The sequence below is a fragment of the Heptranchias perlo genome, chromosome 26 (genome assembly GCF_035084215.1).
Source record: "Heptranchias perlo isolate sHepPer1 chromosome 26, sHepPer1.hap1, whole genome shotgun sequence".
NCBI lineage: Eukaryota > Metazoa > Chordata > Chondrichthyes > Hexanchiformes > Hexanchidae > Heptranchias > Heptranchias perlo.
In genome coordinates this window covers 24,536,330-24,559,840 of record NC_090350.1, presented here as the reverse complement: position 1 = coordinate 24,559,840, position 23,511 = coordinate 24,536,330, and the positions used below count along the sequence as shown (strand labels likewise).

Genomic DNA, 23,511 nt, shown 5'->3' with positions numbered 1-23,511 from the left:
CTATTCAAGAAGGGAGTGAGACAGAATGCAGGTAACTGTAGACCAGTTAGCCTAACATCTGACATTGGGAAAATGCTAGAATCCATTATTAAGAAAGTAGTAGCAGGACATTTGGAGACTCATAATACAATCAGGGAGAGTCAACATGGTTTTATGAAAGGGAAATCATGTCTGACAAATTTATTAGAGTTCTTTGAGGAAGTAACGGGCAGGGTGGATAAAGGGGAAACAATGGATGCTGTATATTTGGATTTTCAAAAGGCATTCAATAAGGTGCCACATAAAAGATTACTGCACAAGATAAGAGCTCATGGTGTTGGGGGTAATATACTGGCATGGATAGCGGATTGGCTAACTAACAGAAAACAAAGAGTCGGGATAAAAGGGTCATTTTCAAAATGGCAATCTGTAACTAGTGGGGTGCCGCAGGGATCAGTGCTGGGGCCTCAACTATTTACAATATATATCAATGATTGGATGAAGGAACAGAGTGTACTGTGGCCAAATTTGCTGATGATACAAAGATAGGTGGAAAAGCAAGTTGCAATGAGGACACAAAGTGTCTGCAAAGGGATATTGACAGGTTAAGTGAATGGGCAAAAATTTGGCAGATGGAATATATTGCTGGTAAATGTGAAGGCATCCACTTTGGGAGGAAAAATAAATAAGCAAAATATTATTTGAATGGAGAAATACTACAAAATACTGTGATACAGAGAGATCTGGGTGTCCTCTTACTTGAAATACAAAAAGTCAACATACAGGTGCAGCAGGTAATCCGGAAGGCAAACGGAATATTGGCCTTTATTTCCAGGGGCATGGAGTATAAAAGCAGGATAGTCATGCTACAACTGTACAAGGTGCTGGTGAGACCACACCTGGAGTACTGCGTACAGTTCTGGTGCCCTTATTTAAGGAAGGACATACTTGCATTGGAGGCAGTTCAGAGAAGGTTCACCACGTTGATTCCGGGTATGGAAGGGTTGTCTTATGAGGAAAGATTGAACAGGTTGGGTCTATACTCATTGGAGTTTAGAAGAATGAGAGGAGATCTTATTGAAACATATAAGATTCTGAGGGGACTCGATAGGGTAGATGCTGAGAGGATGTTACCCCTCATGGGGGAATCTAAAACTAGGGGGCATAGTCTCAGAATAAGAGGTCGCCCGTTTAAGACGGAAATGAGGAGGAATTTCTTCTCCCAGTGGGTCGTGAATCTTTGGAATTCTTTACCCCAAAAAGCTGTGGAGGCTGAGTCATTGAATACATTCAAGGCTGAGTTAGACAAATTTTTGATCAGCAAGGGAATCAAAGGATATGGGGAAAAGGCAGGAAAGTGGAGTTGAGGTAAAAATCAGATCATTGAATGGCGGAGCAGGCTCCAGGGGCCGAATGGCCTTCTCCTGCTCCTATCTCTTATGGTCTTATGGTCTGATTAAAAAGTTGTTGCCCGATGATGTCATCAGCACCACGACACATTTATAACTCTGAAAATTGGGAGACTTACACGGGGCCAAACTGATAGCCAGACTTGGCGGGACTCAGCAGAGGGCCATGCCAAGTATGTTCATTGGCCTTTTCTGAGGGTTCCTTGTGTGTCAGGAGAAGCAGGAGTGCTCTCTTGGGCCCCGCAAGGACCCTTGACCCTTCCCAGCCCCGCCTTGCCTCTCCCTCCCAGCGACGGCATCTCTTCTCAAACCCCCCCCACCCCCCCCCACTTACCCACAGCACAAATTTTAAGTAGCAGACGGTTCCCTTGGGACCCTGGTGACATCAGGCCCCTACCCAAATTACGGCTCCTGCCCACAGGCCCTGCTGTCACTCCTGCCAGTTTTGGGCAGAAGATAGTGCTGCACTCTTCAAACAAGGCCCGGGAGTTGAAATGGCCCCAGCACAACAAGTCTCCTCCCATCCCATACACCGCTCGCCCTGAACACGCTCCAAGTTAAAATCGATGCCTTAAGGACTGTTCATGCTGTACCTCTCTCTGGTTCACAAAGCCTAGCCTGTTTGACTGGAGGATCCAATTCATCCCTGTACAGAGTCTTGTTATCCCTCTTCATTGGAAACCTGCACATTTAAAGCACATGATTATGAGCGATAAACAATACTGTTAGATGAAACATAAGAATGGAATTATAAGCACATTGAGGTAAATTCAACAGCGGGTATCTATTTAAATTCTAGACATGTACACAATGGAAATGGAGATTTCTGTCATTCATTGTGATTTTAGATGGTAAGAGTAAATCTGATCTTTTTAAAAATGGCTTCAGCCAGTTGTGCCTCTGGAATCGCTTTGCTCTGTGGCAAAGTTGCTATGTGCTGACCAACACACATAACTGGCCACATGTAACTCAAACCTTGTCATCATATTCAACCGGAAATGCTTGTCCTAAATTGGTTTTCGCTGCTGTTTCAATGCAGAATGGGATTATGCATGATACAGCCCATTGTTTGTGCCCATGGGGTTATTCCATATTGCTATTTTATGTGAATTATTCTTGCTGATGGCTGTCTCAAAATGTATCTCTTTAATCCTGCATAGAGAAAAAATCTGTAATGACAGATAAAACAACCTTTGGGTGTGTCTACACTGTAGCCACCCACCTGAGACTGATAGTTACAGTTCAGGTTCAGCCAGCCAGAATCCTGTTTCCATTAATTAGCTCCTGCCTGGTTGGAACTTTCACTGTCCTGTATAGGAGTGGGCTTTGCAAATACCTAGATGCATGAGTGTCTCTTAAAATGAGAAATTTAGCTGTTTACAGAGCAGGTGGGGGAGAAACACTGCTCTCTAAAACATTTAGATTGCAGCAACTCACTAAAGCTTCTTCAACGCCACCTCCCAAACCTGCGACCTCCACCACTTAGAAGGACAAGCGCAGCTGGTGCATGGGAACACCGTCACCTCCAAGTTCCCCTCCAAGTCACACATCATCCCGACTTGGACATGAGCCGTTGTTCCTCCATCGTTGCTGGGTCAAAATCCTGGAACTCCCTACCGAACAGCACTGTGGGCGTACCTTCACCACACGGACTGCAGCGGTTCAAGAAGAAGGCCCAGTGTCGCCTTCTCAAGGGCAACTAGAGATGGGCAATAAATGCCGGCCTTGCCAGCGACGCCCATATCCCGAGAATTAATTTTTAAAAAATCAGCTTTGACACTTCCCTGGATTCACACTCCATGCGCTATCAAACTGAGGCAATGTGAGACTATCCCTTCCGGGGAGTCTCATTCAGCTTTGTTCTAGAATCAGGTCAGGTTCTGGTTCCAGATTTACACTGTTAGTTTTGCATCTGTGCAAATCTGAAATTGCTTCACACTGATGACAAGGTTTGAGTTACATGTGGCCAGTTATGTGTGTTGGTCAGCACATAGCAACTTTGCCACAGAGCAAAGGAATTCCAGAGGCACAACTGGCTGAAGCCGTTTTAAAAAAGATCAGATTTACTCTTACCATCTAAAATCACAATGAATGACAGAAATCTCCATTGTAACGTACAGTGTAAATGCATCGTTTGAAAGAGGCTTCTCTCCATCAAGTGGTGCTTTAATCTTTTCGTTAAACCACAAAGACTGTACACTATTCTATAAATCATATAATCCACAGTCTTGCCTGTGACCTAACAAGACTATGGAACACACTCAGCATGTACTGCTCAGTCAAAACAGAAACTGTGATTACTGATTTTTAAAATTTAAAAAAAAATCAAGCAGTATTGTATAAAATAACTCTCACCTAGGTGTGGGTTAAAAAGTTCTAAACTAATCTCTAGTTTCAGCTGGTGATATTTATAACAGGTCTTGTTGCCCATGATGCATCCTCAACCTCTTTTCACTCACAACTACCATTGTTTTTTCAAAAGAATTTCTTTAAAAGTAAAATAATTCCCAAATGTAGGCAGTCTTGTATTTTTCACAGTTCTACCACTGTTCTGCTTTAATGAACATTACTTTAACTGTCCAGTTCAGTGATATCACAGAAGAAATAAATAACAATTTGTAGTTGATGGCGATGATGGCAACTTAGGTTCCAGAATTAATTGAAAGTTTATGCTAAGATTTGGAGGATTAATCGCTGCTTTGGAATAGACACTCAGATCATTCACCTGACTTCATAAATGTATATTGTGATTCCTTAATTAATAAATGCTAAAATATCAATTTTTACACAATTGACACTAATTTATATATTTCAGAGTAGTGGCCTCATTTTTTCAATGTTTGCATTTTGTGACTGTTTCTTGGATGCTAAAATTTTGATGTTTAAACTTTGCCATGATTGCACATAACCAGATAAATTTTTTGCCCATCAGTTAAATTCCACTGTGGGAGACGGTGTCAGTGTGCAAAGCTATTTGGAATTTCCTTTATGTCTTTCTCAAAGGCTCTGATGTGTCTTCTGATTACCAAATTACTGCATGGAGGCACATCTATGAGTTCACTGAAGTGAACAGCTTGACTGCATAGAACATTAAAATGAGATATCTTATCATCATCATCAACAACATACAAACATGGCACCTTTAACATAGAAAAATATCCCCAGGCACTGAACATTAGTAACTTGAGAATAAACAGAAAGTTTTCCTTACCCCTCGAGTTGTGTGACCTCACAACCCATCGACTGTCCCTAAAAAAAAAACAAAGCAAGATTTTAGCACAGTTTTCAAGTTTTATCCAGGGTACATGTTTTTTTAATATTAGCAGTTGCTACTAAAACTGAAAGAGGATTTTAGAAAGTATCTTTGCAAGTCACAGATTGAAATTTGGGAGCACTGAACTTGACCATGTTATATTTTTAAAGCTTTTCTTAGTTACTGGAAATGTTGCTACAGAACTCTGTTGATGCTAACTGTTAATATTCCTGTTCAATATAATGTTGTGGCAAACAAGGATTTTGCTCCAAAGAAGCAACTGTACTGAGGTACAGCAATGTTTAGAACGCTCTTCGTGGGCCTGATGTGAAGCACAGCAGGTAAGTGACACACCTGATAGCAGGCACCGTGACATTCTAGCAGACAGCTGTGCTGCTAATCTTTCAACAGGGAGATTTTACTCTGACTCCTTTAAGTTCAAATACAACCTGGAGAGAGGGTATGAATATTTTTTTTATCTCTGATACTTGTGTGTAGAAATATTTGAGCTCAGTCCCCATTCTCAGTGCAAAACTGTCCTCAAAATAAAAATTATGGGTCAGTGACTAAATGCACAACATGATGTAGAGCTGAGCCATATAGACCAGGAAAGTCGGCTTGGTTCCCAGGTCTATGCTGCATTTTCTAATCTCTATTGAGGCAGCAGTAAGGACATGGAAGTTGGCCTCTGTATCCTCAGGCTAGGAAGTGACAGGCGCAGTGAACCCCACTGGAAGGTGATCTGGGAGAACGGGATGAGGCTTGGTTGTGATGCCTTCCATGATAAAATAGCTCACCAGCACTCACTATTTTGGCTCACACATGAAGAACAGCCACTTCAAGGTACTGGAAGGCTGCTGGTGTCCTTAGGACTTAACTCAGTACAAGCCATTGCCACCAGGACCAAAAGCAGGGAAAAATAGGAAAGAAGAAAAAGTACAGTTGGAGCCCCATAAAATAAATAGAATCGATCATTCTATAGTATTACACATGCTGCACCTATCAGCACTTTTACATACCAATCCAGTTCGATGTGAATAAAGAATATGGGCTTCTGGAGTGAATAGAACAGGAGGAGAAATTAGATCTGTTGTTAGCTTAAAATAAGTGATGTCATTTCCTTTGTAGTCTGGCTGTAGAATCCTCTTGCTATCAGCAGCTGTTAAATGGAAAGGATAAGACATAAGATCAGGCATTAAGAGTTTAACTTTTTCAGACTGATAGTGCATGTAGATGGTAAAAGGCTTCTTTCATATCCTTAGAGCAGGTCCCTGCACAGTCCAATGGGACTTAACTCAGCACAGCTCTCCACCCACGACAGAGATAATGTAACTCAGCAGAATTTAATCAGTCCTAAAGAGCATAAGAAATTAAGGACTAAGAAAAGATCCAGCACTTTGAGTCTATTTCTTTCAACTAGTCATCTACAATGTGTACTATCATGGATTCCACCCACACATTTCTTGCAGGAGGTAAAAATGCCAAGGTAATGCTTGCCAATTTTCTCCTGGGACTCCCATAAAAATCCACCAGTGTGTATAATGGACGGCCGATCCACGGCCGCCAATTCGCCACCCGGTGGTGAAAGTTAAAATCTAACCCGTTCTGTCTGACTGCATTTACAATGTCAACCAGAGCATTTCTTCCCTGAGATGCCTTAACCCCCCGCTACTGCACAGATGTGAATTTAGGTTCTAACACCTGTGCCTTTGTGGCCGCTCTGAGTGAGAAACCTGCAGTAAAATAAAAAAAGGGAAAACTGCATATGCTAGAAATCCAAAAAGAGAACTGAAAATGCTGCAAAAACAGAGCAGGTCAGTCAGCATCTGTTATGACATTTTGGATGTGTATTGTTCTTCATACTGAAGGTTAAAAGATAAACTGTCATTTTAGTAAAGTTGTTTGAAGACAGAGAAAAAACGTGTAGGAGGTAGGAGGAAAAAGCAACTGATCCACCAATTGCAGGAAGGTAGTTAACGAGATAAATGACTTGCAAACTGCTGAGTAGAAAACAAGTGATATAAAAGATCATCAATGAGATAATACAGACATATAGAAAGGCAAAGGAAGGTGCAAATACCGGGGGAAGGTGTTGTCAACACAAACGAGAGGCACATATACAACAAAAATTTGAGAAATTAAAAAACATAAAAGAGGAAAAATTTAAAAAGATGTGGGTGCAGCAGAAATGAACTTCTAGCAGAAAATGGAAGTAAAATGTGGATCTGATTTCTCAAGAAGAGATAAAGAACAGGTGCACACCTAGGCCCCAGGCCCCAGGCCCCTTACAACACTGTGCTATGACAAAGGGGCCCCAATATTTAAGGGGAGGCGGGGAGGGAGCGTGTTTCTGCGGTGAAAACCTGGAAATCCCGGGAACACGGAGGTCCTGCCGAATTTAACAGCAGGACCTCATTATTACTTTTTTTAAATTCTATTTCCTGAATAGGCTGGTCGGCTACCGGGCAGAAAAGCCTGCAGTAAAAGGCCGCAGCCGGGGACCGTTGGAGACGGAAGGGTCGGACCGGCAATCGGGAAGGATCGCGGGGCAGAAGGAAGGGGCGGGGGGTGTCGGCCGATCACGGGCAGCGAGGAAAGTCCGCGATCGACAGAAGGATTTCTCAGGGGGCTGGGGGGAGTACTCCAGCCCCTTCTGGCCCACAAGCAGTGCTGGAAAAGCACTTACCTGCTTGACCCTGCTGCTCCTGTCTCCATTTCGCTGCCGGGTTTCCCGAGCCCTGGGAAACCCAGCTTGGCCACTGTTAAATTTAAATCAGGCTCCCAACCCTACTGTGGGAGCCCAATTTGAATATTATAATGAAGTGTTCAGCATCTCGATAGCGGAACACGGACAAGGCTCGCAACCCACCACTGTAAAAATGGTGGCAGGCGCGTACGCGACGGGTTGGGGTCGTGTTTCGCGATTTTTAGCTTTTAACCCCCCCCCCCGACCCTGTCCCATCCATCGTGGGGGTGTTATTATTCAACACTCAGGGTCTTTTTTGGCCCTTATTGCAAGAGGGTTGGAATACAAGAGGAAGGAAGTCTTACTGCATTTATATGGAGCTCTGGTGAGAGCTCACCTGAAGTACTGTTTGTAGTTTTGGTCTTCTTACCTAAGGAAGGATATACTTGCCTTAGAGGTGGTGCAACAGAGGTTCACTAGATTGATTCCTGGGATGAAAGGGTTGTCCTATGAGGAAAGATTGAGTAGAATGGGCGTATATTCTCTGGAGTTTACAAGAATGAGAGGTGATCTCATCAAAACATATAAGATTCTAAGAGGGCTTGACAGGGTAGATGCTGAGGGGATGTTTCCCCTGGCTGGAGAGTCTAGGGAACATAGTCTCAGGATAAGGGGTTGGACATTTAGGACTGAGATGAGAAGAAATTTCTTCAGAGGGTCGTGAATCTTTGGAATTCTCTACCCTGGAGGGCTGTGGATGCTCAGTCATTGAATATATTCAAGACGGAGATCAATGGATTTTTGGTCTCTAAGGGAATCAAGGGATATGGGGATCGGGCAGGAAAGTGGACTTGAGGTCGAAGATCAGCCACGATCTGATTGAATGGTGGAGCAGTATCGAGGGGCCGTATGGCCTACTCCGGCTCCTATTTCTTATGTTCTTATGTTCTCCTATACAAATATCAACCCACCTCCCCTCCTCCCAAGCATTGATGGATCCTTTCCACATCACAAGCAGTAACAGTGTGAAGAGAATGGAGAGTGTAGCTAAGGTCCGAAGTTACTAACATCAATGCTAAGCCAAGAGGGCTGCAGTGTGCCCAACAGAAAGATAGGGTTACTATTTTTGAAGCTTATGTTGAGCTTCATTGATACAGTGTGGGAGACTAATGATGTAGTGGTCAGAGTGGGAATGGGATTTGAGGTGCTGGATAATGGTGTGGGAGGAGGAAATGGACAGATGTTGTATCTCCAGTAAATGCCTGGGAAAACACCAGGGGAAGGCTGCTGGAAGTAGGGATGGTGAAAGAATTTATTTTTTATTCGTTCATGGGATGTGGGCGTCGCTGGCGAGGCCGGCATTTATTGCCCATCCCTAATTGCCCATCCCTAATTGCCCTTGAGAAGGGCAGTTGTGGTGAGAACCAGTCCCTTTGAAAGGATTGAAGAAAATATGCCTCGTTGTTTGATCATTTTGTAAGTGGTGGAAATGGCAGAAGTTGACCTGGTGATTGCAGAGGCTGGTGGGATGGAAAGTGAGGACAAGAGGGACCCTGTTGGTGTTGTGAGAGGAGGGGGAGGGGTAAGAGCAGATACTCAGGAAATTAAACAGACAATGTTAAGGGTCCTGTTCACTACTGTGGAGGGGGGGCCTTGTTTGAGAGAAATGGGGAAGATTTCAGAAGCTCCGATGTGAATGACTCTGAAATCATCAGAGCAAATTTAGCAGTTTGCAGGTCAATTAATACATTAACCCCCTCTCTGTAATTGGTATATCTGTTGATTCTCTCCCCCCTCCTCCTCCACTTTTTCTCTCTATTTTTCCAACTTTGCTAAAATGTCTGTTTATCTCTTAGCCATCAGTCTGATGAAGGGTACACATCCAAAATATAATAACCTGCCTTTTCTCTTTACAGATGCTGACTGACCTGCTGTGTGTTTCCAGCATTTTCTGCTTTTATTTCTGAATGAGAATTCTGTTATTTTAAAAATAATAACTTTCCTTCCAATATTTCACAGGGAATTCCATTTTTCCTCTTTTGAGTTCTTTAGTTCAAAATTTTCTATTTGGGACCCGACGTATATTTTGTACATTCTTTACTTTGCCCTCATGTTCTGAGGTGTTCAAATTTTTAATCTTTGTACAAAATATTATGTATGAAAACATATAAGTGATGGAGAGAGAATCTTGAAGGATTCTGTTCTATTAGGATTTTCATTCATTTTCTTCTTCAGGATTTTGCCATGCTATCCCAAATATTATTTTGCTTACTATCTGTGGTGGAATCCGGGAACTTGCTTTTTCTTTTAGATTGTTTGCGCTCTTCATCTCTCATTTTTCTCTCAGCACCCTGGAACGAAGGATGTAAGAATGTGAAATGATTATCCAGAATATGAATTGTAGATGAATTAGTTAATAGAAGATGGATCTTTCTCTGGTGTAAAATTAATCAAATAGTTAATTGCAACAGGACTGTATAATCACTAAGGAACCAAACACCAGTTCTGAGCATCATTCTCAAAGGGTGTACTGTATTCCTTGTTGGTAGACCCAATTCTCAATCGCAGAACAATCAATTACAAACTGTAAAAATGTTTTCCTTTACCTTCCTGATTATGGTTAATTTCACAAATTAAGATTATATAATAATTTAAAAACATCTTTTGCCATCATTTTTATTTAGAAGAGGAATTTCCTGGTATATTCCAGGTAGAAATGGAAACTCTCAACGCCCCATCTCAAAGGTTTTCACATAATATGTAGAAGGTGTCAGTTAATAAGCATCAGGTCATTCTTCAAACATTTATTTGAGAAAGCTATTATTGTCTTGGAACATTTAAAATTGGGATTCATGTTGTATGGAATCTATTTTTATCGGGTTCATGTAATTAAAAGTAAATGTTCCAGGCCCCTTTCTCTCTGAAGCTATTTTTTTTTTGTAACAGTCCAGCTAATCTCTTTACCTATTTTGATTTCAGGCCGTTACTAATCTATTACTTTAATCTGACTAAAACACTGGAAAAGTTGCCTGGTTCCACAAACTATTTAATCTACAGTCTACCTGCTTGTGCAGGATGTCTGGTCAGGAGACAAACTATCATATCATTGTTAGTTTTCAAACCATGCATTTACATGGCTTATGAAAATATAAGGGTGGGGTATGGGGCCACATACCATATCACTGGATAAACAAAACAAGTTGTTTCTGCACTTCAAGTGTTACTTAAACTCCAATGAGTTCTTTCTCACCCATGCTCTCTTTCATAGTCACATTCCATTTCAGCTTCATCAGTTATTCTGTAGTGGTTGACGCCTCAGGTAGTCATTACATATCTTTCACTAATCCTGGCTCAGGTTTTAAAAGAGATCCTATCTCTTTTCCTTTTCTACCATTATTCATAATGGAAAAGAAAAATCAACTTACACCAGAGACCTTTATAATACACTAGAGGTTTCTCTTACAATGACTAGTCAGCCAGTGCAAGTTTTCAACAATACACTGTAGTCATTGTGGTCAACCAGCTGGCATTTTCCTACCATGACCAGATGGCTAACTAAGTACTGCTAATAACTACAAGCCATTCCATTACATTCATCAGTCATCCAATGAATGTAATACCACAGCACCTACTAATGCACTGGCCAGCCAATCTGCAAACACCCTACTCGAATCAAAGATCCTTCTGTTATGTCCTGTTTGCTACTATAACTATAGACCTCTTGGTAACATTGAGAAACATTTTTTCATAATTCTCCATTAGTAAGGCGTTCACAATATATTATGCACCCATTTTATGCACAAAGAAATGGGTGGAGTTCACCCATTGGGAAAGCAGGTGTTTCACTCACTATTATAAGTGCAAAGTTTTCACGAATAGGTTAGCTGTCTTATACATTGCCTACAAGGTTTATCTCTTCTAGATATTGTCTGCAGAGCACAGTAGCTAGAAACATACTTTGAAAGCCATATTTTTATTTAGAACTTGCCCACAGGTAACTCATGACATGAACTGAAGAGAAGCCTGCAGGTCTTTTCCATCATTTTCTGCTTATCGTTTCATCAGTTTCAATGCAGTAATCAAGCCACAAAGAGTAGACATACCTCAATCACTCAAACAATACATGCACAAGTCAGGGAGCATTCCTCGACTGCACTCACCCAAACGGAACAAAAAACTATTTTGCAAGTTTTGGCATTTTAATTGCGCAACACATATTCCTATCATTGAGATTGTTTTCATTGCAGTAAAGGGCAAAGTATTTCCTTTTTATCATAGCAGTATCTTTTTCACAAAAAGAAAAAAAAATCTTTATCCACTGGCATCAGTAGAGGTTTCAGAATAGGGAAGAGCTCAGGATGCATATTCTCCCAAAATGTTAAAATCTTGCAATTAAAAGGTATCATTTATGGCACTTACCCATGAAAAACCACAACATTGAACAAATGTTACTGCAAATATATTCTATAGTTCGGTATTACACTAAAATGAAGTATACAGCACATCAGTCCTTTACCAAACCCAGTTTGGGATCAGAACATAACCAGAATGCTCACAATACTAGTAGCCTTTGGAAAATTAATGAACCATTTTCTATGAACAAAATATTTAAATAGCTTTTAATATAAATGATATTATAGTCACCTCCATGATAAAACTCATCATTCAAACTCATCAGCCAAATTCATCATTTCAGTTTCTGCTTTTTTTTAATCAATATCAGAAATTCTTTTTGTTTTACCAATTTTTCTACTTTTTATTTTTTTACACTTCTCTTTTCTATATTTATTGATCTTTGCTAGTTATAATATTCAATATAAATATTCTCTGGATACCAAACATAGCAACTTTTAAAACACCACAATCACAAATTATTCAGATGAAACTGTACCTTATCCACAAATATTTTAATCTGGCAGACAACCCGATGAATAGGCTTGTCTGATTCAGCTTCACAGTCATAGGTGTCTATCTGAAGATTCAAGGGAAGGCCTTTCACTCCCTTCTGTGTGGAGAAGTCTGTACTCAGACAGTTAATTCCAATGTAAACCTATTGGAAAGAAAAAATAACAAAAAATGAAATGTATTATTTTTTGCACGCTGTTCAATGCTGCTTTTTGAAAAGCATCTCATCTGAGTGACAGACAGGAAATTTTGGACTGAATTGTCAGAAGACTCAGAGTAGGATTATCCCTAGGGAGTAGGAGACACATACAAAGTCTCATACTTTATCAGAAAAATTCTTTCAATTGGACTCTTTCTTATAGATAGATCCTATTGATAATTGCAGATACTCTGTGTTAACAGTAGAGCGAGATGTATTTGATGGCCGTGGTGATTTCTTAAAACTCCAACTTGGGCACAACCATTGTATTTCCACAAATTACCTGCCAAGAGTGGAGTAATTTCTAGAGTTGTTCTGGGATGATTTCTGCACTCTGATTTTTTTTTCAGCGTTTATAATTTTATTTGCTTTTCTTTTATTAATGTCCATGATTGATGCTGCAAATCGTGTGGTTGTGAGAATACAGCAGCATCATCAAAATGTGTTCAGACTAACCCAACTGAAGATCTTCAAAGTGTTTATTATGTAAAGTGCATTCAGAATCTGTAGAGTGCGGTCACTATAATAAAATCTGAGCTGTAATAAAACCAGTCACGTGTAGCATCATTGAAATAAAAGCTAAGTAGATGCTATACTCCTTTCAGGATTATGTGGCAAACATCCAGACTCTGCAAGTCATTCATTTCATTTGGAATTGTTTTTTGACTGCATCATTCAATTGAACATCATCATGGTTGGAGAGGGGGAAGAACTACTGGGTTCAAGCATCCAAAATCAATCAGATGTAAAAATTCTGTATCAGAGCCACCATACCAGTCACCTGGAAATCAGCATCAATGGTTTTCATGCAATTATTTTAATTTTAAAAATAAAGGAACAGCGTTCACTTGTTTACCAGTAATATCGCCCACAAATCACTTGAGAAGGAGAATGTTACCCTTTAAGTTCCTATTTCAAATACAATATATATATTTACTCCATGACAAAATGTGGAGCCACAACTTTAATTCCATGTAAACAGTGAATAAGAGTATTATAATGAGGATGCGGTTATTACTAAGCATGTGAATCTCTTTCCATTTCTTTGAAAGTTAAACTCTGCTAGTGTCTAAGGTCCCTCTCCCATGCCACACACTATTCCACAACCAAAGGTCAACAGAAAATACTGTTCACAGGCCTCTCTGCCAGTGTTATCCAGCCAAGAGGAGATAAAGATGTATAACAGCAGAACAGTCATAATGTTTATGTTTCATCCTGCTTCCAATTAGTGTGCTGTATATATTTAATTCATGACATACCATGTAGATATAGTAACTGGATAGTGTTTTATCAGAAAGTAATGTGTAGTGAGAGGTTATTTGGAGATTTGCCTGGTCCTGAGTTGCGTTTTGGACCAGTATGTACATGAATGGCTGTGTCATAATGCACATTGTATATCTACTACTATAAAATAATCAAAGTACTTTCTTTCACTGTTGACATGAAAAATGGCAGAAAATTAGTTGATTTCAAAGATTGGAGCAAGGGAAGAAAAGAGTAAATAATAAACTAGAACAAGATTGTGATGTCACAGGCGCTACTAGACATTGGATTAAATCAGAGAAATACCTACACGTTCAGATTTAAGAATGTAGTTTACAGAGGCTTTTTAAAATCTGTTTCTTGCCAATTTTCTCCCTTGAGGCATTGCTTCACTGGGGTCTGGTTCTACAGGCGTGAAGCATCCTCTGATACCTTGCCCAGATGGCCATCAATCATGTGCAAGTCTTGACAGTGCATGTTGACAGCCTAGTTATTCACATGGGAAAGGGGAGCAGGGGGAGAATATCACAGACCAGTCTGAACTTGCCCTCATCCAACATCTCCACATGTACACACCCACCAGGAAGTTACTGGATAGTGATCCCGAGTGAAATCCCCTCCCCTAATTCAGGGGCACTGATGCAAATGATAGCACTCCTGCCACCCACTTGGCTGAGATGAGCTAACTGCACAAACTGAAGATTGAACCTTCCTGGTCTGTATGGCTCAGCTTTTCGCTGGATAAACTTGTTGAGCCATTAGGGGGGGATCAGTTAAGTAGTTATAATAACAGCAACAACAACTTGAATTTAAATAGCACCTTTAACATAGTAAAACATCCAGAGAATATCCAGAGAATGTCTGAGAGTAGAGAACTATATTCTCCAATTAACTGAAAGGGCATAAAAGGAGGAACCCAGTGATTCAGCTAGTTAAAGACACCTGAAGAAAGTCCATTTTGGTGAGGCCCATGAGGGTGATTGGCACCCACAGAACTGTACCTCAGGAGGAGCACAAAAAATTGATGGAGAAAGATGACAAAAGATAAAATGTTTTTAAAATAAAATTTTAAAATAAAAGTTATTACAACTCTGTACTGTGATATCACGATGTAAAGTCAGTGTAAATAAATCCTCATTAAATATTTGCTCATGGCCCCTGAAATAAAATGTTACCTAAAATTTCTATTAATTGCAATTAATCAGGATTACCATAAAGAATGTCAATCCTGTCCTGCAGCTCAATTCTAATTAGCATGTCTTATTCTTCGGGTCTCAGAATTATGCTGTGTGATATTAGTGGTGCAAAAGTGAAGTGTTCATGTGCTAAAATCACAGAGCATCATTTCAAGCCGACATCACAAATTTTAAAATTGCTTTTTTATACACCGACCCATTGTGAAACAAAATTCATTAAACTGTACATTGTTTTTAGGTTTAGATCACAATTTAATCCTGTTCCAGTGATGTGATCTTATTGGTTTATCTCTCTGTCGTACTCAAGTTTCCTTCAACAGACCAAATTGGGCCAGCTGCACATTGATTGCAATCAGACCCTGAAGGAGTTTCGTTTCAAACACATATATAGGCTGTGCTGTCAGAGAGTTTTAAATCATCTGTCACAGCTGGGTTTTTTTCTACTTTATTTCCTTCTTCTGTTGATAGAGAGGAACATGAACATGACAAGTGAGCACTAAAATTTGCTTGCATAGCAGGAACCTATTTCAATATTGTCAAGAAGCAATTCAGGATATAATTTCAAATTACTAGCACTGCAAAGAACAGGTGTCAGAGGGAATAAGGAACAACAGAGGGGGATACAACACTTTTTCTTTTCCTTCGTCTGGAATTAGCTTGAATGTGGTTTGCGACTCCACACCCCACAGCCTTTAGGGAGAAAGGTTCATAACATCTCAGGTACCTGTTCAAGGTTTACATTATTGAGCAAATGCCCTCGGGAACGTTACATACCTAAAGTGTTTTTAATAGAATGTTGCATCTCCACCTCTTAAAGTAACTTTACTATCAGCTATCACTCCAGCCTATGGTTACTACACAGATATTTAGTGCAAGTGCAGCTTTAAAGCAGCACTATTACCTAAGAACATGTCCCGCAAATTACTGTACAAGGCTTACATCGAAATCCTTAAGCAATGACCTTCAGCGACATAATGCTATTATTACGTCACCATTATGTGTAATCAGACTAATTTAAGAATTTCATTAAATATCAGCAAAAAACTTCACAATTTTTAGAGCTGTGATAAAAACAGAGTTTATTGCAGACCTCCTTAGCTCAATGGAAATAAATGCCAATTTTGCAAAGATGAGGTTGAGCTGGCCCATGATCAGTCTCACCTGCACCTGCAGGACGGAGGGCAGGTCATGCCAAATTTTGCACACAATCTTTTGTTGTGCCAAAACTGGATAGTACATTTTTCTTGAAGGTGGAGTCGCAGCCAAGTAACAATAAACACATGCTCAGGCTTCTAGGCCGAGGTGCTCCTCTGCTGTTAGGGGGTTCTTAGTGTAGCCAGTAGCCTAGTTTCTTAGTGTAGTCAGTAGCAGCGATCAGTCCTAGTCTCCTAAGAGCTGCTACCCCTGTGTTTAATCTCCTACATGTAGAGCAGGCATACTGGACTGCTGCATTATGAAGGCATTGTGACTACTTTCTGGATAATGGACATTGACCTTCATAATGATGTTTCTGTGGCAAGATATCATCTGAAAATTAATTGAGTGCACCTTTTCTGTTCACGTAGGCCACGGGCTGGATATGACGATAGCCCAAATACATGTTTTCCCTGAAACTCTACACTCAGAGGGACTCTGTCACTTAGCTGATGCCTTCTTTCCACAGGGAAAATGATGAAGGTGTTGCTCTTGCAAATGTAGCATTTGATACCATCTTCATGCATGTTGTGTTCTGCAGACCCCCTCATGAAGCAGATATTTCCTGGATTGGCTTGGAAAGATCCAGTAGCATGAAAGCTTCATGCACTGGTTAGTTGCAATTGTACAGGAAGAGCCGTCCCTGTTCCAGACACTGTCTGCAGATTACCCAACAGCAGATGGTACAACTCTGTAACAGGGTCTCTTGTAAAGTAACGAAGATGTATCCAGGTCTCTGTGATGGGGTCTACAAACAGGTCCAGAATAGTGACAGGTGCAGGCAAAACGCCTCAGGTGTCTTAGCACCTGCTTTTGTAGATCTTCTGGAACTCACTTTACTCATCTAAATCATATGGTGCTTTGGAAACACCCAAAGGAATTTGTACACTCAAAAGTTTGTACGGTGCTACTTAAATGGCTGCAGCAACCAAAAGTAATGAAGGAAAGTATTGGCGGAAAAAAAAAAACAAAAATCATAGAATCATAGGCCCCGATATTTACTGGGTGTGGGGAAGGGTGCAGGAGAGGCCAAAAGCGGCCGGACCTCATTATCATTTTTTTGAAACAGTTTCCCGCCTGGCAGCCGGCCAAATTGGCAGCCAAATTGGCGCCCTGACAGGGAAGGAAAACTAGCCACAGAAGGCTGCAGCTGGGAAACCTTGGGGCCGGTCCCCGGCAAAAGGGAGGGGGGAAGGTCGCCGATCAGGGCCGGCGGGGGAGGGTGGGAAGATCGGACATTGCAGCCAGGGGGGGTGGAGAAAAGCCGCCATCGGCAGTGGGGAGGCCGAAGGCTTCCTTGTGGGGCTTGTGGAGAGCGCTCCTGCTCCTCCTGGCCCACAAAGAGTGCTGTAAAGGCACTTACCCTGTGGAACTGGAGGTTCCCACCTCCCCTTTACTGCCGGGTTACCCGACCCCTGGGAAACCTGCGCAGTAGCAGTGAGTTTTAAATCAGGCTCCCAATTGCACTATGTGGCCCAATTTAAATATGTTGAAGTGCCCCGCCTTTCCATGGTGGGACACCCGGACACCATGGGCTTGATATTAGCAGGGCGGTAACGTGCCCAGTGAAATCGGGGTGCTCCGCACGCAATTGCAGCTTAATTGGAGCCACTTACCTGTGCTTCCGGGTTTCGCGCTGCTAAGCTGCGCAGCGGGCGGACTGCGCATGCGCAGCATAGGCTGTCAGCTGGAGAAGCCCTATTTAAAGGGGCAGTCCTCCACTGACTGATGCTGCAGGAAATAGGAAAATTTACAGCATGGAGCAGCCCAGGTTTAATGATGCCTCACTCCAGGTATCATTGGATGGGGTGAGGAGGGGGAGGACAGAGATCTTCCCCCCGGCGGGCGGGAGGAAGTGGCCTGCCTCTGCCACCAAGAAGGCCTGGCTCGAGGTGGCAGAGGAGCTCACCTGCACCACCAACATATCACGCACCTAAATACAAGTAGGTCAGCCGAAGTGAGTACACTTACTCATTCCCCTACACTCCGTCTGCCACATCACCGCCCCCAACCCTCATCTCCTTCTGCACTGCCAACACTACTCTATCACATCACTCCTCACACTCACTCAAAGCTCATCCTCATCTTACCTGCACTTACTCACTTCGCCAGTACTCATCCCACCACTACCACTCAACCCAATCCTCATACAATCTTATGGCCCTATCTCATTCGCGCCCTCTCATGCATCTCTTTCACGGTCAGCCGCACTCAACCTGCCACTAGCTGTGCTGCAGCCACAGGGCATGCATCATATATGTGCAGTCGGAAGCATAAGGCAAACATGTCGTGAGCATGAAGGGGATGCACAAGGGTGTTTGAGGGTTTGTCATGGTTTTTACTTATATTTAATCTCTGATCAACTCACATTACATATTATATTGTCACCACTACTTTGTCTTTGCGAATCTTGTCTGGTTTGGGCAATAATGCCCTTTCCTGAGGATCACTATGAAGACCCACAACTCATGCCACCCATTGTGTCACTGCAGAGTGGGTGTAGGTGTATTTGCAGGGGCTCTTTTGTGCAGACGACTGAGAGACGTCGGCGATGTCCCCGGTGGCACCCTGGAAGGATGCGGAGGAGAAGTTGTTGAGGGCAGTGGTGACTTTGACAACGACAGGTAAGAAGATGGTGCTCGGGCCAGCCGGGAGCAGCTTGGCATGAAGGAGGCTGCAGATGTTCACGACTACATGTCGAGTGACTCTGAGCCTCCGTGTGCACTGCTGCTCAGAGAGGTCCAGGAAGCTGAGCCTCGGTCTGTAGACCCTGTGCCGAGGGTAGTGCCCTCTGCGATGCATCTCTCTCTGCGGTTGCCCTCCCTCCTGCTGTGCAGGTGGATGTGTCACAGCACTGTGTTATGGAGCTCCACGTGTCTGAGGTGGACGGCGTGGACGGTGAGTCTGGTGCTGCTGATCGCCCTCCGAGGAGGTCATGACTGCAGCTACGGCGGCCCCCATCCGGAAGATGTACATCTGAGGGGGTCCGCAAGGTAGGTAAATGTGTCTGGACACCGGGGTAAGTGTACAAGTTGGTGAATTTTATTGTTAGAAGGAGGGTGGTGGAGGCCAAACTTTGTCCAAAGTGACAGAGTGGCCTCCTGCAATGAGTGAGGGTCTCCTCCCACCCCACCTGTCAAATGGACCTTTGCAGCTGCCACAGGCTGATGGCTGCAACACGTCCATTTGAACTGGGAGTGTTTCCCCCAGTACGTGAAACAGTCCCAGTTAATTTCAAAATCCCAGCCCTCCTAAAATATCAGGTCAATCAGGTCTGTAAACAACCTGAAGTACCTGTTTAAGTACTTTAAGTGGCACCCCGCCGGCTTTAATTGCCAGCGGGAGTCCCACATGCGGGGGCTGCGCATGCACGTCAGCACGTCACTGGGGAACCTGGAAAAGGGCGGGTTGGTGCCGGGCTCCAGACCCACCCCGGGAATCCCCGATTTTTGCAGCCCCCCCACCACGAACGCACCCGATCAGGGGAGCGAAAATGGAGCCCCATGAAACCCCGCCACTGTAAAATCGGCAACGGGCGCATGTACGGTGGGTTAGGCTCGTGTTTCGCACATTTGACAGTTTAACCCCCACCCCCCCGACCTTCTCCTAGCCATCTTGGGGCTTGGGGGGTTAATATGGAGGCTATAGAATCTCACAGCACAGAAGGAGGCCATTCGGCCCATTTTGCCTTTCGGCTCTTTGAAATTGCTATCCAATTAGGGCCACTCCCCTGCTCTTTCCCCATAGCCCTGTAATTTGTTCCTTTTCAAGTATATATCCAATTTACAATTGAAAGTTACTTTTGAATCTGCGTCCTCCAACCTTTCAGGCAGTGCATTCCAAAATGGCATCAACTCAACAGCAACTGAATCATTAATCTCCCTTTAAGAAGTCTACTTGAGCAGGCCAGGTCCCAGGAAGAACTCATTAAATATGTCAACGTAAACACTGCGGGTGGAGCCTCCCCCAGAGTTGTGTAATTCAATGTGGGACCTAATTCTAATAGACAGTCAAAATGAAAGAGGCTTGTACTTGCCTGTAGTGCAGCCTCATTCTACCCTTGAATTGCACATCACCAAATGTGTTGCATTGAATCGGGCATGTGAGGTGTCATATCCACTCTTACACCACACACTTACCACCTGGGAAGGTCCCCACCACAGGTGGAGCCTTGCAAAATTTACGAAGTACAGCGTCTACTTCAGGCCTGCTTATATCAGTGGAAATAACATTTACTGCAGCCTGTACTTACCACAGCAGCCAGCATGGTGGGTTTTCAGCAGAGTTTTTTCAGCAGCCTGCTCCTAACTGTTCCTGAGATTAAGCCTACCAAGAACTCCTTGTTAACAGTCAATGGTTCAAACAGATCGTTCATCCAGTATTTCGGAGAGGCACTTTAATCCTTTGTCATGATAACTACTGCATCCCCCCCATCACCCATATTTGGATGGATATCAGGACGGTGACCAAGGGGCATATGATTAGACAATGGAAACCGATCCCATCAGTTTCCCACAGGCTGAGTTAAGTTAGAATTACCCCCTCTGTGTCAGAAGCACAAAATGTACTCTTGGTTTAAAACCATGCTCACATTAACAATATAATGAAACAAATTAGCTGTTCAATTTACATATTACATAGAATTTACAGAACAGAACCAGGCCATTTGACCCAACTACTCTATGCCACATGAGCCTGCTCCCAACCCTACTTCATCTAACCCTATCAACATGTTCCCCTATTCCTTTTTCCTTCATGTACTTATCTAGCTTCCCCTTAAATTCATCTATGCTATTTGCCTCAACTACTCCATGTGGTAGCAAGTTCCACATTCTAACCACTTTCTGGGTAAAGAAGTTTCTCTTGAATTCCCTATTGGATTTATTTGGAAAGTGAAGAGGGAATCCAGATTCCTTCTCACCTGCAACAAGACTTTAAGCAGTTCTGAGGTATCAAGACAGAAAGGGAAAATTTGATGTATCTCACTCTTAAAATTAAACACAGTTCCATGTGTTTAAATTTGCTTATGATCAATTTCAGTTCTTTTGATCATAAATATTGCTCCTTACAGTTCCCTGGTTTTGAGAGTTACACAAAAATTGAAACACGAGCTCAAGATTGCTTAGCACGCAAAACAGGCAAAGATATTGAACTGCTGAAAGTAGACAAGATTGTCAAAAAGAAGATAGCTGTCACAATCCACAATTGCTATGGGCTCTACTCTTCGATTTTGTACTCCAATTCAGTATAACACATTAAAAAACTAGTTTATCCTTCAACACAACCCATGTGGATTGTAATCTTCCACTAAACCCAAACCTTGTAGCAAATACATAAACCACCTACAGAAAGAAGTGAAAGATGACTTTACCAAGCTGAAGTCATCAAGTTATCATTGATCACAAGTATAGTCACCGACCATCAACATATAATCCAGTGATTAGGTTGCTAGCACTTCCAATCTGAACATCCCTAGAAGGACCATAATTTGAGCCAATCAGGTGTAGGTGTGAAATGGAATTTCCATTTCAGAAATGTAACACCCGAGGTGGAGGACAGGAAGTGTGGCACCTGAAGTGTGATGGACAGGAAGTACATTCATGCATACCGTTATTATAATATTAATAGATTACATAGATAGACAGGCAGACTGACAGATATAGATAGATAGACAGGCAGACTGACAGATATAGATAGATAGACAGGCAGACTGACAGATATAGATAGATAGATAGATAGATAGATAGATCGACAGGCAGACTGACAGATATAGATAGATAGACAGGCAGACTGACAGATATAGATAGATAGACAGGCAGACTGACAGATATAGATAGATAGATAGATAGATAGATAGATAGATAGACAGGCAGACTGACAGATATAGATAGATAGACAGGCAGACTGACAGATATAGATAGATAGACAGGCAGACTGACCGATATAGATAGATAGACAGAAAGATTTAGGTGGACATCTAGCAGAAACCAATGGTTTATTATATAATACAATTTCAATCATTTTGATCAAATGATTATTTTCCCAGTCAATTTGTGAATTGCAGTGAAGGTGAATTTGGCAAATGGCTTCCCTGTGATATCCCATACATCTTACAGTTTTACCTTTGCTTCCTTACTGGTGTCCCAGATGAAGGACAGAGCATTAAATGCCACTTCTTCAACACAGCTGATGGTGTTGTTGCTTTCCTTGTAATCTGCTATGAAAACAAATGGATATAAATAAGTTGCAATATATAATGTAACTAACTGTGAGCAAAACAAGCCTTTGAAACCAATGTCAGGATTCTCCTCCCAGTGATGTTTTTCTGGTGGGCAGTACCTCCCCCATTACTGTGACACTACTGCAACCCTGACCCAGTTACCTGATGCCTAACAGGTTTCGGGTGGGATTCCCACCACCATGAGTGAGCTTGCCATTGCCTGGCTGCTAAATCCCAGTAGTGCTGCAGTAGGACTGCCATTGCAGCACTAGAAGAGATAGCGGGCAGATAAAGGGGCAGAAGTGCCCTGAAAACCAGAAGATTGGCAGTCCAGTAGACCCCGGGGACTACTGCCACCTGCAGCGTGGCACCCCCAGGAAGTGATGGTAACATGCATAGACAGAAGGATAATCTATTGAGGTCCATTGTGGTCCTGGGACCTGTCTCCCACTGTCATTACATGTGACAGCCAGGGGAGGAGCAGTCCCTGCCAGGGAGGAGGGGAAATGCAGATTCGGCGGTGAGGCCTCACTGCCCAAAGTTTCCATCATTCTCTGCTGCTTTCCCATCCGATTGTATAGGGGAATCCAGCCCCAACAGTTCATAAATAGAATATATTTTAAAATTTGTTATCTAGTTCAATAATTTAAAAGTTGTATGTATGCTGGATGCTTTTAAAGCAGGTCAGTTGGACTAGTTTTGAATTATTCTAGCAAAGGGCTTCCACAGATATGATGGTCTAAATGGACTTCTTCTGTGCAGCAACCTTCAATAGTTCCATGTAAAATCCTTCCTTTAATTGAAGAATGCAGGATCTCTGGCATCTTCTAACCCCTAGGGAAGCTGTCCTCTGGTATCTATACTGATGTGGCCAGAAACATCACCTTTTGTCTTCTTTAGATAATCCCACAGATGATTAAGGTTTGTGACACATCTCTTTGTTTGAGATATTTGTGCTGGGACTTTGGCAGATATCCTGTTTATTCATTGACTCCTTGGTTAGTGATCTCACAAATGAAAGCATCTAGCTCCTCAGTGGAAAATCTCTTCTTTTTCCTTAACTCAATGGTTGAGGAGACCATCTCACACAGGTCAGCAAAACAAGTGAACCACATTACACAACACAGCCATTAATCTGCAATTTCACCATAGTTTTGTGAATAATGAAACTACAGATTTATGCTAATTCTCTGCAAAGATTAGTTTT

At 42.3% G+C, this 23,511-nt stretch overlaps 1 protein-coding gene across 2 annotated transcripts in view; it reads right to left on the bottom strand.

The window, feature by feature from the left end:
• The window catches only part of LOC137342822 (grainyhead-like protein 3 homolog), a 79,939-nt gene that overhangs the window by 9,104 nt on the left and 47,324 nt on the right, over positions 1-23,511 (bottom strand). Inside the window, exons 8-13 of one of the 2 annotated variants that reach the window (XM_068007008.1) lie at positions 22,207-22,301; positions 12,219-12,377; positions 9,600-9,678; positions 5,661-5,800; positions 4,600-4,637; positions 1,982-2,070 (exon numbers count right to left, since the gene is read on the bottom strand). In XM_068007008.1, coding sequence (XP_067863109.1) covers positions 1,982-2,070; positions 4,600-4,637; positions 5,661-5,800; positions 9,600-9,678; positions 12,219-12,377; positions 22,207-22,301 — 600 coding nt within the window. The remainder of the gene's footprint in view (positions 1-1,981; positions 2,071-4,599; positions 4,638-5,660; positions 5,801-9,599; positions 9,679-12,218; positions 12,378-22,206; positions 22,302-23,511) is intronic. The other variant, XM_068007009.1, reaches the window with a different exon arrangement.